The sequence below is a fragment of the Neovison vison genome, chromosome X (genome assembly GCF_020171115.1).
Source record: "Neovison vison isolate M4711 chromosome X, ASM_NN_V1, whole genome shotgun sequence".
NCBI classification, from domain to species: domain Eukaryota; kingdom Metazoa; phylum Chordata; class Mammalia; order Carnivora; family Mustelidae; genus Neogale; species Neogale vison.
The window spans coordinates 114,030,287-114,046,120 of record NC_058105.1 but is presented as its reverse complement, the minus strand read 5'-3'; the positions used below and the strand labels follow the sequence as shown (position 1 = coordinate 114,046,120).

At 41.3% G+C, this 15,834-nt stretch overlaps 1 protein-coding gene across 2 annotated transcripts in view; it reads left to right on the top strand.

Annotated features, from left to right (window-relative positions):
* The window catches only part of PHEX (phosphate regulating endopeptidase homolog X-linked), a 205,416-nt gene that overhangs the window by 29,068 nt on the left and 160,514 nt on the right, over nucleotides 1-15,834 (top strand). For both annotated transcript variants that reach the window (XM_044234827.1, XM_044234828.1), the window contains exons 4-5: nucleotides 9,261-9,347; nucleotides 10,410-10,636. In XM_044234827.1, the coding sequence (XP_044090762.1) occupies nucleotides 9,261-9,347; nucleotides 10,410-10,636 (314 nt within the window). The remainder of the gene's footprint in view (nucleotides 1-9,260; nucleotides 9,348-10,409; nucleotides 10,637-15,834) is intronic.

The window sequence follows — 15,834 nt, the reverse complement described above, 5'->3', positions numbered from 1 at the left end:
TGCTGTTGCTTCCCCTCTTTGGGATAAAGAAGGGAAGGAAGAGATCCCAGTTCCTAATCCCTCACTGTTAAAACCCCAGTTAAAAAGGATAGCCTGGGTGGCTCAGTGAAGAGTCCAATTCAGCTCAGGTCACGATCTCAGGGTCGTGGGGTCGAGCCCTCCCTCGGGCTCTGAGCTAAGTGAAGAGTCTGCTTGTCTCTCTCCCTCTGCTCCCCCTCCTCTCTCTCTCTCAAATAAATAAAGTCTTTTTTTTTTTTTAAAGGACAGCCTTCCTTGACCACACACTGTAGTTTGAACAGCCAGGAATAGAACCACTGCTTCTCTTACCTCCTCATGGAAGGTGGGAGTGAAAACAGGGGTTAGTTGGGAAGTGGGTTTTTAAACCTATGTTTACAGTGTTTTGATGCCACTTTCACAGATGAGGGAGGAATTGTGAAGTCTAGAGCTCAGATTTTTTAGGATTTGAGGGATGCAGTGTTTATCTCACTCTTCTTTGCTGTGGGGCGTGGTATAAGCTGGAGTTGAAAATAGCTGTTCTGGTTTTTTTTTTTTTTTCACTTTGGAAGTACTCCTGACATTGTGTAGTTTTTTGTTTTGTTTTGATTTGTTTTGGCTCTTGAGCGAGTGAATCAACCCTTGCCTTAAACCCCTATCGCATTTCACCTTTGAGAAAGGAACTTTTTAAAGTTGGACTTTGCAGAACTGAGGAGCTAACTTTAGACTTAAATGGGCCAGTATGATGGGAGCTCTCCAGAACAAAACAAAGTAGTGCTTTCCTTGAAGAATGTTGACATTTAATTAAAACGAAGCTGTGGAGTGAGGAAATCAGCAATCAACCTTGACTTTGAGTGGGACAGGGAATGGGGGAGGAGGAAATCTGGGCTGGTGATGTTCTGGGATCACAGGCATCAAGAAGGACTGGAGAAAATTGTCAACTATACCTCGTTTAAAGTTGGGGGAGGTAAAGGAGTGCGGGCGACTGCTGTTGCTTCTCAGAGTGTGTTCCCTCTACCTATAGCATTGGCATTAGCTGGGAATTTGTTAGAAATGCAAATTTCTGGATCACGCCCTAGGCCCACTGAGTTAGATCCTCTTGGGGAAGACCCAGAACTCGGTGTTTTATGATTCTGATGCCTGTTCAAGTTTGGTCACCACTGGTTTAGACTAGACATAACATGAAGAAAAGCCTTTGGGACCAGCTAACTATGTCCTGCCCTAACCTCACCATGGCCTCCCATCCCTGACTAGGCTCCTCAGGAGTGAGTCTCCCTGGTCATAATAGCATGACCGGGCTTTGTGGGGGACTAATTGCGGTCGTGTACCATACACCTGGTACAGAGCAGATGTTTAATAAAGGAATGCTATCACCTTTGGGTCCTTGGATGTTCAGGACTACTGAGGAAGGACCCCTGCAGGGGGAATATAACCACACATGGTCTTTCCTTTATAACAGTAAGATGGTAGAAATAGGTAGGACAAAATAAATAATTAGGGTTTTTACTCTAGGAAAAAAAATGTGAAGGTGGATTTTAGTGACTTTAAATTCACCACAGGCCTTTCATTGAATTATCTGCTAAGATCCAAATTATCTAACTAGGGAAGCTATTTTTATGAGTTAAAATATCATATTGGGGGGTGCCTGGGTGGCCCAGTGGGATAAGCCTCTGCCTTCAGCTAGGGTCCTAGTTTCAGGATCCCGGGATCGAGCCCCACATCGGCCTCTCTGCTCAGTGGGGAGCCTGCTTCCCCCCCTCTCTCTGCCTGCCTCTCTGCCTACTTGTGATCTCTATCTGTCAAATAAATAAGTAAAATCTTTTAAAAATATCATATTGGTAGATTCATTGCAATTCTATGCTGTCAAAGAGTAATATGAAAATTTAGTTTAAATTATTTTGAAGTGTAACCCTGATAAGTGTAATCCTTATAAATTCGTTTGCAAGTGGGCATAATAAAAGAGTTACCTTCTATTAGACTTTTGTAGTGTCTGGCAGTTTTATAAAATTGATTTCATTATGGGCAAAGAGGTCTTTTATGTTAAATGGGGGGTATTTTTATGTTATTTGGTAACCCATGATTTAGATCGATGAGATAGATGTTTTTAGTGCCCCTAAAATAATCTCTGTCCCCTTTTCTGAAGCTGATGCCAGCCAACAATGATCATTTATAAGATGATCATAAAAAATGAACAAAGAAAAGGATTTTGACAGGGTCTCTCCCTGTATGGAGGTGGGAGTTTCCCAGAAGAATGAGAAATAGCAGTTTGTCCTGTCTTTTCTGTGTGTCAGAAAGACTCCAGTGACGCCGTGCTTGCCCAGCTCTGGGCAGAGTTGAGCGCACCAGTCGTGCGAAAACATGAGGGCTATGGGGTCCACAGACCGTGACTTAGTTAACTTGAATTTTATTTTTTAATGAGAATAACAACGGGCTTTGCAAGCTGATTTAGAGTCTCCAGGTCCAGCTGCCTAAGAGTTTAATACCCGTGCAGTGTGAGTTAGAAAAATGAAATTTTTTGGTATGGTAAATAAACTGAGGAGCCTGGAAACCAAATTGAAGTCTGTAGCCTGGAAAATCACCAAGGACTAAAAATAGCAAGATTAGAGGCGACAGTCTGCCATGGGCCATCCGAAGATGGTTTTTAAGTACCACCAAAGGAGAAACTAGGCCATAAGATAGGCTTAAAATATATATATATATATATATATATATATATATAAATTCTATGGGTGCCTGGGTAGCTCAGTCGTTAGGTGTCTGCCTTCGGCTCAGGTCATGATTCCACGGTCCTGGGATTGAGCCCTGCATTGGGCTCCATGCTCTGTGGGGAGTCTGCTTCTCCCTCTCCTTCTGCCCCTGCTTGTGTTCCCTCTCTCACTGTCTTCCTCTCTGTGAAATAAATAAATAAAATTGTTTAAAAAAATATATACATATACATAATTTCTAGAGAACATTGTGCTTGTTACATAGGTGTGGAAGGACGTAACTTCCCTTAGAATGTGGATTCGACTTGTCAGTGTTTTGATTTTTCCTGTTTTTTTTTTCCTTGTATCTAGACTTAGAAGATACTCTCCCCCTTCCTTCTAAGGGAGAAGTGTTGGCATAATCTACGGTGAGGTCGAGAATTCACATTGATGACATGTGATGGGAAGGTTTTAGGATGCAGTTGCTGTTTGCATTAAGCACATCAGGTCCCCAGCTTCAGCATCTCTCGGCCTCCTAGTAGGTAGCCGGAGGATTCCCTGTAGCCCAGGCACATAGCAGGGTTGCGGGGTGGGGAGAGAGAACACAAAGGAGCAGGTTTTGATAGAGTTTCTGTGCTCTGAGGCCATCTCCTTCAAACGGCATCAGCTCAGCCCCGAGATTCTTGGGAGGTGTTTGCTCATTGGCCTCATTTGTGCACGTGAAATTTTTGAAAATGGTTTTAGGTGAAAAGGTCCTAAATATAGTAGAAACTTCAAATGACTTGCCTGAGCTGCGTTTGACTGTTGTGAGCTCTTGACTTACTAGGGGACTTCCGAGTGTTCAGGAGTCTGGCCTTTCTTTGGAATGCTCTTCTCCTGTTCCAGAGCCCCCAATAAAGGCCCTGTCTCAGCAGGAGAAGTGAAATGAATGAGAAGGATTGGTGGTCCTGTCTCAGCTTCTGAACTTAAAGGAAGTTGAAGGCCAACTAAGTATTTACCCCCAAATGGAAGACCAGGATGTAGATAGTTGAACTGAGACCACTGGTAAGATGAAACCTAGGAATCCCAAAACCTGGTGTTCATGAAAACCAATGAAGTCTTGGATTTCATTGTATGATACAGAGACTAGGATGTGAGAAAAGGAGATTATGGATGTTTGTGTAATCGGGACATTGCTGATTATAACAAGCAATAATAAAAGAAGTGCAACTTCTTACAGTTCCTTTTCTGTTAGGTGAAAAACTCTTAGACTTAACCTTTTCAGGAATTCAGCTCTGCAGTTGTGGACTGAGCACCAGCCACCCAAGCAGTAGGCCGTGGGTGCTTAAGATGAATGGGACCCAGCCCCTGCCCCTCAGACTACTCAGTTTAACGGAGACTAGTCATTGTGGATGTCAATTTTATGTACTGAGATTACTTTTCATCTCACAGGACTTGACCCAATGACCAAAATTACCTTCTTCATTAAAATTCTCCCTCTAGGTGTACCCTATGAAGCCAGGGTTGTGTTACAAAAGCATGACTGTCACACCATGGGCAGAAACTAATTCGATGTGGACTGTAGATCTAAATGTGAAACAATAAGGATTCTGTAAAAAACATAGATTATGATTGGGACAGGCAAAGATTTCTTAAATGGGACACAAAATACACTAACCATACACAGAAAAATGGGGAACTTGGATTATATTGAAGAATTTGATGATTTTATTTGATTAAGATTAATGAGAAAAAAATACATAATATTTTTGTGTTCTGTTCGAATTTGATGATCAGAAGCACTTTGAATCCAGCTTTATAGTCTCAGGTTTGGTGCATGATACGTTTTTATGAACTGGAGTTTTCCTTTTCTGTTGTAATATGGTTAAGAATACCTGGAAGAGGGTGAAGATTGAGAAATGGTCCAAGAAACAACACAGAGGATGACGGGAATGCCCTTGTGTGGGTGACCCAGGAGCCCTTCTCAGCGCTTTAGGGACATTTTAATAACCTGTGTAATTGCCTTTGAGAGGCAGCCTTTGTTTTCTGCTCATTAATTACGCTCCAGGCTTTATTCCTCTTACCACTAATTCAAATACAGAGATACAGAAAATGGATGCGGCCAGCTGATTGCCAGGACACTGTCTGCATATCAATGCTCTCCCGCCTGCTTGGGCAGGAGGAGGTGAGGAGAAGGGAAAGGGTTTGCCAAGTAACCCTGGATAGCTGAATTTGTTTTGAAAGCCATGTTCTGTTACAGAAGACAGAATTTTGACACAGACAGGGGTTACCTCCCTTTATGGGACTTCCCTTTCTTGGGGGTGGCAGGTACTGCATTTTTTACAAAGTAACGGTTTATGGTGACCCTGCATGGAGCAAATCTATGTGGTGCCATTTTCTCCAATAGCGTTTGCTCACATTACGCCTCCATGTCATGTTTTGGTAATTCTTAGAATATTTCAAACCTGTTCATTACTCTTATATTTGTTATGGTGATCTGTGATCAGTGAGCTTTGATGTTATCCTTGTAATTGTTTTGGGGCCTCACGAACCATAGAAGATGTCAGACTTAGTTGATAAATGTTGTGTGCGTTCTGGCTGCTCTTCCAACTGGCTCTTTGCCCATCTTGCTCCCTCTCCTCAGGCTTCCCTGTTCTGAGACGCAACAATATTGAAATCAGGCCAATTAATAACCCTACAGTGGCCTGTAAGGGTTCAAGTGAAATGAAGGTTCACACATCTCTTACTTTAAATCAAAGCTAGAAATGATTAAGCCTAGTGAGGAAGATAATGTTGAGACCTCGGACTCTGGCACTGAATGGTCACCAAGTTGTGAATGCAAAGGAAACATTGTTGAAGGAAATTAAAAGTGCTCCTCCAGTGAACACATGAATGATAAGAGAGCAAAACGGACTTCTTGCTGATCTGGAGGAAGTTGCAGTGGTCTGGACAGAAGACGACAAGCCAGCCATCGTATGCATCCCCAGAGGTCAGAGCCTAACGCAGAGCAAGGCCCTAACTCTCTTGGATTATGTGGAGGCTGAGAAAGGTGAGGAAGCTGCAGGAGCAAAGTTGGAAACTGGCAGAAGTGGATGCATGAAGTTTAAGGAAAGAAGCTCTTTCCCTGATATAAGGTGAAGCAGTGTTACCCAGTTACCCAGGTATCCAAGTTCTCCAGAAGATCTAGCTGAGATGATTCACAAAGATGGCTACACTCTACACAACACATTTTCATGTATAGATGGAACAGCCTTATATAGAGGAAGAAACCATGTAGGACTTTAATAGCTAGAGAGGAGAAGCCAGTGCCTGGCTTCAAGGCTTCAAAGGACAGGCTCTCTTGTTATTAGGGGGCTGAGGCAGCCCCGGTGACTTTAAGTTGAAGCCAGCACTTACTGACTATTCTGACCATTCATAGCCCTTAAGGGTTATGCTAAGTCTACCCTGCTTGTGCTCTCAATGAACAGCAGAGCCTGGATGATAGCACATCTGTTCACACGTAGTTTAGTGAGTATTTTAAGCGCACTACTGAGTTCTGGTAGCTCAGAAAAAACTTAGGACTGCTCAATGGCAGTGTACCTGATCACCCAGGGCTCTGATGGAAATGGGCAGTGAGATTCATGTTGCCTTCATGCCTGCTAACACAACATCCACTCTGCAGCCCGTGGATCAAGGCATCATTTTCACTTTTAAGTTTTATTATTTGAGAAATAGTTTTCACAAGACTATAGCTGTCACAGGTAGTGATTTCTGTGATGGCTCTGGGGACAGCAAATAGAAAACCTCCTGGAAAGGATTCACTGTTATAGATGACATTAAGAACATGTGTGATCCTTGTAACAAGTCAAGATACCAACACTCACAGGAGTCTGGAAGAAGCTGATTCCATCCCTCATGAGTGCCTTTGAGGGGTTCAAGACTTCAGGAGAGGAAGTAATTTCAAATGTGGTGGAAATAGCAAGAGAACTAGAACCAGAAGTAGAAACTGAAGGTGTGACTGAATTGACATCATGTCATGATCAAACTTGAATGGATGGGGAGTTTTTTCTTATAGATGAACAGAGAAAGTGGTTTTGTCTTTTTAAAAAATTAATTAATTGATTTGAGAGAGAGAGAGAGAGAGAGAGAGCATGAGTGGGAGGGGACAAGGGAGAGGGAGGAAAAATCTCAAGCAGACTCTCTGCTGAGTGCAGAGCTCAATGTGGGGCTCGATCTCACGACACTGAGATCCTGTCCTGAGCTGAAAACAAGAGTCAGATGCTTAACTGACTGTGCCACCCATGCGCCCTGAGAAAGTGGCTTCTTGAGATGGAATCTGCTCCTGGCAAAGACACTGTGAAGGTCTGAAATGGCAACCAAGGATTTAGAAAATTACATAAACTTAGTTAATAATGTGGTGACAGGGTTTTAGAGGATTGACTCTAGTTTTGAGAGAGCGCCAAGTCCTAACCACTAGACCACCAGGGAGCGTCTTGACTCTAGTTTTGAAAGAAGTTGTTCTGTGGGTAAAATGCCATCAAGCAGCATCTCATACTACAGAGAAATAGTTTGTGAGAGGAAGTGCCAATCTATGTGGCAAACTTCACTGTTGTTTTATTTTAAGAAATTACCACAGCAACCGCAACCTTCAGCAAGCTCCAGTCTGATCGGTCATCAGCCATCCAAATCTAGGCAAAACCCTCCACCAGCGAAAAAGAATGTAACGAATTGAACACTCAGATGATGGTTAGCATTTTGTAGCAATGAAGTATTTAAAATTAAGGTATTACATTGTTTTTTAGACACGGTGCTATTGCACATTTAATCATCTGCTGTTACAGTGTAAACATGACTTTTATATGCACTGGGAAGCCAGAAAATTAATTTGACTCGCTTTATTGCAATATGCACTTTTTTGCAGTAATCTGAAACTGAACCCACGGTATCCCTGGGATGTGCCTTAACAAATTATTGATATTTGTGCGCTGTTAGGGTTTTGGGAATGCCCTACTTAGCATTGCATGTCCTTTTTTTTACCTTCTTGTCATACACAGAATGCCTTGGGTGCACACTCAGGTACATACGTACTACTTTGAGTTCTTTCGCTCCCAAGGCTTGTTTGGGTCCTCAGGGCATTGTTGTTTACAATCTGTGGAGTGTTTATAGCATCAGAAGAACATCACATCCCTAAATGGAATTTGGATTATTTACTTCCAAATGTGTCTCCCCAACAGTCCAGCGACTGTGGAAGTAATACAGTGGAAAGGCACCTGATCTGATTTGAATAGAAATGTATGTGAGTATGGTTTTAGAGCTTTGTGTTTATTAAAAAAAGAAAACAATCTTCCTTCTCGATCCTTGGGGCTAGTTATCCTGCTTTTATTGCTGTGATAATACATAAGAAACGCCAAACAAGTCAAAACAATTGAAAACACCCACATCCAACTCAATTTATTTTATTTGAATCTGTGGAGTTCGTTGGACTTGTTTGATGTACAAGTGCGGATAAGAAATTGGTCAGGAGCTCTGGATTGCCTTTTTTTTTTTTTTTTTTTGAAAGGTAGAACTTCTAGTTTAGAAGTGGAGATTCCTCTTCAGGGAATATGTAATTATTAATTGGATCAGCACTCTCCGTTGTATCTTGAAGCTCTTCAGAGTACAATGGGGGCATCTGTTGTGCCGTCATTGGGAGGCAGCTGGGTTGTTTCAGAAATAAAGTCCACATGCCTTGACAGCAGCAGGCTGCCACAGCTCGATGTCGGCGGTACTGCTCAGGGATGCTTCCTCTTGGCTCCATGTAGGTAAATGAGCACTTGCCGGTACATCCAAGGTGTGTTTTGGCGGGGAGGGGGAGCAGTTTTTATTGAGTCTTGCCTTTCCCTCCTTCTCCCCTTAATCATGACAGCTGCCAGTTTCCACCTTCAAGCAAGAGCATCAGTGATGTTACAAAGTGCACATCACTTTCTGGGTGGGTTCATGTCTACGCTGACAGCCATTTTATACACACGACCTCATTTCAATGGCCGGGACTCCGCATGGGGAAATGGACAAGTTTTCAGGCAATTTGGGTAGGCTTTCCAATCTCGCCTCTCCATTTCCTGTCTAAACAACTTCTCCCATGTCCACAGCATGTTTATGCAACATCGAATAAAACTTCTAATGGGCAGTTTCCTCCAGGTGACCTCCTGGAGAGGCTGGGCGGTGAGGAAATCTTAAGAAACCCGACCCTGATGGAATTGCGTCCTTTGAGAATATTACTCCATGCAGAAACAAAGAACAGAATTCACTTATTTTTGGTTCTTGAATACATGAATTCTGTTTCTTTTTATGTAGGTGGCGAAAACATTAACCCCTGCAGCAGGTCCAGTCTGAGTCGGGAGTTGAACTTCAGGTTTCTCTGAATTAAGAGAACCTGGGAAAAGAGAAGGTTAATTTTTTTTTATTTGAACCTCAAGCAACTTGGACTCGGTCCTGCTGTCTGTATATCTTTTATAGATGTATCTTTTTCAGGGTTGTCTGTCTTTACATTTAATTTTCCGGAGGCCGGGACTGTGGTTATGGAATGACCTCTAAGTTGCACCTTGTGTGGGTGGATACTAATGAATCCTTTCTTAACCTTCCCAGCCCTTTTGGAGAAATCTATCAGTAGAAGGCGGGACACCGAAGCCATACAGAAAGCCAAAATCCTTTATTCATCTTGCATGAATGAGAGTGAGTAATAAAGAAAATAACTGAAATATTTAACACCCTATCCTTCAGAGAGTCTATTAATGTTTAAAGATGTTCTTTAAGGAAAACGAGAACTACTAAGATTTCGATTAATGTTTAAAAGTGTTGTTTGAGAAAGGGAACAATTCTCAAGGACTGAATCTTGACTCTCCCTGTCTTAATGTTCTGTTGCTGGCTTGATAGAGAAAATAAGAAAATAATTTTATTTCTTTGGCTTGGATTCCTTAAGTAGTAGTTCCTCCATGAGAAACTTGGGTAGGGTCAGGAGGGCAAACCCCACCATATGTGGTTCAGAAATGAGAATCCAGAGGCCCTGTCCAGTGTGAGAAGGAGCTGGGAGAGGGGGCATTTGGGAGTGTTGCTGTATCCCACAGAAGCTTACCCAGGCCTGGGACAATCCTGATTCCCAGGTGGGCCAGGCTCCTTCTGCTTCTCCATCAGCCTAACAGACATCTTAGGTGGGTGTCTTGGGCCTGTCTTGGCGTCTTGGGTCTGATTGGAGTTAAGGTTAACACTTGCCATTTGATCTGGTGTGTTTCCTCAAGACCACTGTAGGAAGAGAAGCCAGTGCCTATGGGAAGTGTATTACCTTGTTTAGAATTTGGGGTATTATTTGGTGAGCTAGAAGAGTGTGATAATAGACGGCCAAGGAGGGGAAGTATTAATTCACGTGTATTGGGGAGTGGTTGGTTTTACTGAATGGTTTCCTTTATTTAGGATTGTTCCTACATCTTGCAGGGTATGCTCAGCCTAATATCACTCATTGGGCTGTAACAAGCCCATCTTTTCTTGTCGGGAATATCCAGCAGCTTCTGTAGTCCGCTCTCCTGGCAAGAATACCTGGTTCAGGCAGTCACATTGAAGTGTGAGCCATAGGTAGTTCTGTCTCTGTGGTCCTGCTCAGTCCACTGCATCTCTCTCTAACAGGTGAAATATGAAGTTGGGGTCTTATGGGGAATTTTCTTTTGAGAAGGTGCACTTGCATTCTAGTTTGGTGATCCAATCTGCAATTCTAACTCTTTCTTTGTATTTGCTCCCTTTCAGAAGCGATTGAAAAAGCAGATGCCAAACCATTGCTACACATCCTGCGACATTCCCCTTTCCGCTGGCCTGTGCTCGAATCTAACATTGGTCCCGAAGGTATTTGGTCGGAGAGGAAGTTCAGTCTCTTACATACCCTTGCAACGTTTCGTGGTCAATACAGCAATTCTGTGTTCATCCGGTTGTATGTGTCCCCTGATGACAAGGTGTCCAACGAGCACATTTTGAAGGTATAGTGAGGATTTGTTCATTCTGTTTATTCAGTCCAAGGTCAGCCTTTTGGGGTGTCTTTCTGGGGAGAGAGACTCATCCTACCTTAGTGAAATAAGAGGATAAAAATTCTGTTAAACATCGGGATCTAGAATATTCCTTCCTCCCAGATTTGCATAGTGTAAATCATGAACAAACCAATTTTGTCAGCCTTTCAGGAAGCTGGTGGGTAAGTTTAGTCATCTCTGACCTGGTCCTCGAATATCTACTCTGATCATGTGTGGGGTCCCTAAATTCCAGTGGGGAGCAAGCTACAAAGACTTTCTGAGCTCTGCTCTTCCCCACACCTCCTCATTCCCCTGACAGAGAAATAATACTGAAAGATTCATCAATGACACAGCTTGGCAAGGATTCAAATACATTTCTTAATATTGTTTTGTGTCTTGATCCTACTCTATTTTTTGCTTCCATAGTTACTTTTTCCTCTTAAGATTTTTAAAAACTTAATTATTCAAGAGAATGAGTGAGAGAAAGCAGGAGCAAAGGGAGGGCCAGAGGTAGAGGGAGAATCAGACACCTTGCTGAGCAGGGAGCCTGATGTGGGTCTTGATCCTGGGACTCCAGGATCATGACCTGAGCCAAAGGCAGATGCTCAACCAACTGAGCCACCCAGGCACCCCACTTCCACAATTTCTCTGACTAATAATGAAAACTTTATTGAATCACTGATTTTTTCCTCCCAGTTCTGTCCTTTGTCAAACCATCAAATATTAGTGATATATTGATGATCAGGTCGTAGAAGTATAACAGCTGTTAAGAGTATATTACTCTCTTCTGCTGTAAGTCAACTTTTTAAAATTTTTTAGTTGAGATCTACTTTGTGAGCCAGGATGTGATCTATTCTGGAGAATGTTCCATTTGCACTAGAGAGGAAAGTGTATTCTGTTGCTTTGAGATAGAATGTTCTGAATGTATCTGTGATGTCCATCTGGTCCAGTGTGTCATTGAAAGCCTTTATTTCCTTGTTGATCTTCTGCTTAGATTATCTGTTCTTTGCTGTGAGTAGGGTGTTGAAGTCCCGTACTATTATTGTATGATTGTTGATGTGTTTCTTTGATTTTGTTATTAATTGTTTATAGATACTAGTATATATTATTATATATTAATATAATGAGGCTCCCATGTTAGGGGCATAGATATTTAAAATTGTTAGATCTTTTTGTTGGACAGACCCTTTAAGTGTGATATAGTGTCCTTCCTCATCTCTTATTATAGTCTTTGGCTTAAAATCTAATTTGTCTATTTTAAGGATTGCCACCCCAGCTTTCTTTTGATGTCCATTAGCATGGTAAATTGTTTTCCACCCCCTCACTTTAAATCTGGAGGTGCCTTCGGGTCTAAAATGAGTTTCTTGCAGAAGGATGTCAATGGGTCTTGTTTTTGTTTGTTTGTTTTTAGAGATTTTATTTATTTATTTGACAGACAGAGATCACAAGTAGGCAGAGAGGCAGGCAGAGAGAGAGGGGGAAGCAGGCTCCCTGCCGAGCAGAGAGCCCCATGTAGGGCTTGATCCCAGGACCCTGGGATCAAGACCTGAGCAAAAGGCGGAGGCTTTAACCCACTGAGCCACCTAGGTGCTCTGGTCTTTTTTTTTGTTTTGTTTTGTTTTTTAATCCATTTTGATACCCTGTGTCTTTTGATTGGGGCATGTAGCCCATTTACATTCAGACTAACTATTGAAAGAGATGAATTTAGTGCCGTTGTATTGCCTCTAAGGTGCCTGTTCATTGTCTGTGTTCCTTTCTGGTCTGTTACTTTTAGGCTCCCTCTTTGCTTAGAGGACCCCTTTCAATATTTCCTGTAGGGCTGGTTTGGTGCTTGCAAATTGTTTTAGTTTTTGTTTGTCCTGGAAGCTTTTTATTTCTCCTTCTATTTTCAGTGACAGCCTAGCTGGATATAGAACTCTTGGCTGCATATTTTTCCTCGTTTAGTGCTCTAAATATATGATTCCAGTCCTTTCTGGCCTGCCAGGTCTCTGTGGATAGGTCTGCTGCCAATCAGTATTTCTACTTTTGTAGTTTATAGTCTTCTTGTCCTGAGCCGCGTTTAGGATTTTCTCTTTGACTCTGAGCCTTTAAGTTTTACTCTTAGATGATGGAGTATTGACCTATTTTTATTGATTTTGAGGGGGATTCTCTCTACCTCCTGGATTTTGATGCTTGTTCCCTTCACCAAATTAGGGAAATTCTCTACTATAATTTGCTCCAATATACCTTCTGTCCCCTCTCTCTTTCTTCTTCTGGGATCCCAATTATTTAATGTTGTTTTATCTTACGGTATCACTTATCTCTTGAATTCTCCCCTCATGGTCCTGTAGTTGTTGGTCTCTCTTTTTCTCAGCTTCTTTATTCTCCATCATTTGGTCTTCTATATCACTAATTCTCTCTTCTGCCTCTTTTAGCCTAGCAGTAAGAGTCTCCATTTTTTTATTGCACCTCATTAATAGCTTTTTTTTTTAAATTTCAACTTGGTTAGATTTTAGTTCTTTTATTTCTCCAGAAAGGAGTTTTTATTTTTCCAGAAAGGGATTCTCTAGTAACTTCTATACTTTTTTCAAGCCTGGCTTGCGTCTTTACAGTCATCATTCTGAACTCTAGTTCTGACATCTTACAAATGTCCATATTGATTAGGTCCCCAGCAGTCTGTACTGCTTTTTTTTTCTTTTTTTTTAGTTTTTTTTCTGTCTTGTCATTTTGTCCAGAGAAGAACAGATGAATGAGATAACAAAATGCTAAAAGGGTAACAACGACCCCAGAAAAATATACACTAACCAAATTGGAAGAAACCTGAAACCAGGGGGAGAAGAAAGGGGAAAAAATATATGATTAGGCTGGTGAATAGAACAGAGCCACACACTTGATTTTGGGTGTATTTTGGTCTGTTAGAAGAAACTGCCTCCTGGGGTGCCTGGGTGGCTCGGTGGGTTAAAGCCTCTGCCTTCAGCTCGGGTCGTGATCCCAGGGTCCTGGGATCGAGCCCTGCATTGGGCTCTTTGCTCATCAGGGAGCCTGCTTCATCCTCTCTCTCTGCCTGCCTCTCTGCCTACTTGTGATCTCTCTCTGTCAAATAAATAAATAAAATCTTAAAAAAAGAAACTGCATCCCCAAATTTTAAAGAATGAAAAACATAAATGTTTATAAATAAGGATAAACATGATGAAGGGATAGAATATGACTATAAGGATGAAAATTAGAAAAGATTTTAGCAAAGGAATTGATAAGATAAGCACTTAGTTGAAAAAAGAAAAAAAAAGGAGAAAGTGTGATCTGGCTGGAGACTACAACAAAGCCATATGCTATGTTTATATTATATTTTAGTATGTTAGAGGAAATTGTATCCCAAAATTTTAAAGAAAGAAAAATTTACATGTATATAAAAATATGGTTAAATACAATGAAGGGATAGGATATGACTATAAAAATGAAAATTAAAAAGGATTTTTTAAAAAAGGTATTGATAAGATAAAATAGTTAAGATAGGTTGAAATAGGAAAGGAAAAATTTCAAAATATAGAAAAAGAAAAAAATGAAAATTAAAAAAAATTAAAATTTAATTTTGAAAGACTAAAGAGTCGTGGGAAAAAAGGGCAAGAATTCTGTGTTGTTGTATTCCCCTGGCTCTTTGTTCCTCCCTCTTAAGAGAAAGGACTCTTTGGGAAGGCACAGCACTGTGGAGATTCCTTTGGGTGAGCAGGTGGTACTTTTGGGTAAAGAAAAAAAGCACCTCTCCAGTGTGCAGAAGCATCACCATGCCAAGTCCAGGCAGTTTGGTGAGCAGGGGTTGCCCAGACCCACCCAGGGTCCTCTGTCGAGCTGCCCTGTGGTGACATGGCACAGGACTTGTCACAGGCTGAAATGGGAGAAAGGAAATTAAACAAATATAGGAAACAACAGAAGTGAAAGCCCCCAAACATACCTTGCCATGTGGGTTTGGGTTTATTTTATGTAAGGAGATAATAAGAATGAGGACTTTAGGGACAATAAAGGACTTGAATATGTAGGATCCTGAAAAAACATTTGGAAGACCAGGTTGTCTAAGTATGTGTTACTGAAACTGACTTTAAGTCATCATTAGTGGCCTGCTTTATGTCTGACTTTTTAGAAAAATCTGTAAGAATGTCAAGGAGAGACCTTCTTGGAAATGAAGTTTCCAAGTTTGCTTTGCCTTTTTTTCTCCTAAATCTTAATTTGGCAGATGTTCCTTTTTGCGTTAGTGCTTTGTTTCCTAACCTGAGGTTTGTCGTAGTTAGAGAAAAAAAAAATCATCTTTGAGTTCAATATGTCGGATTTCCTAAACACATACTTCATTTTCTACTTGGGATGTTCAGATCATTTGTAAACACAAGGATTAAAAACCCTGCAATAACGCAGTGTCCTAATGTTGGTCTCTTGAGAAAGTGTTTTGCCTCAAGAGTTTGTATGTTTCTAAAGAGATTTAGTTGTCAGACCTTATTCTGTTTGGTGTATTTAAAACGTTTCCTGGAAACCATAACAATGTAGAGGTTGAAAAAAGGTCCAGTAACTTCTCTTGAGTCATCCAAACTTTTATAATAAGTGAATTTAACTTCATTTCTTCAGAGGGAAGCTTTGGCTTTCTTGATGTTGTCTATTTAGTTTCCTTTCCTATGAGACTGAAGCTCCAAAGACTGCTCCAAGTTGTCCAGATCTAATTGAAAGCCAAAGCATCTTAATCATAATATTGTGTTTCACGATTCTGGCTTACTTAATTTTTGGAAGAAATGGTGGTAGATTGGGAGTTTTAGTAGGATGAAGCCAGGCTGGCTTATGATGTGGTTGTGTGGGGCCAATTAGAGAAGATGGTTGAACACACAATTTAAAGATTTTAGTAATACATGCAGACAAGATAGACGTTATGAAAATTTCTTTTTTTTCTCCTTGAAAGAAGAGCAGTGTTTTTCTTTGAATTTTCATAACATCACTAACTCTTTTTTTAACCCTATTTATTTATTTGGAATTTCTTTTCAGTGTTCCAGAATTCACTGTTTATGCACCACACCCAGTGTTCCATGCAATACGTGCCCTCCTTAATACCCACCACCAGGCTCACCCAACCCTCACCCCCCAAAACCCTCAGTTTGTTCCTCAGAGTCCACAGTTTCTCATGCTTCATCTCCCTCCTCCGATTTCTCCCAACTTCC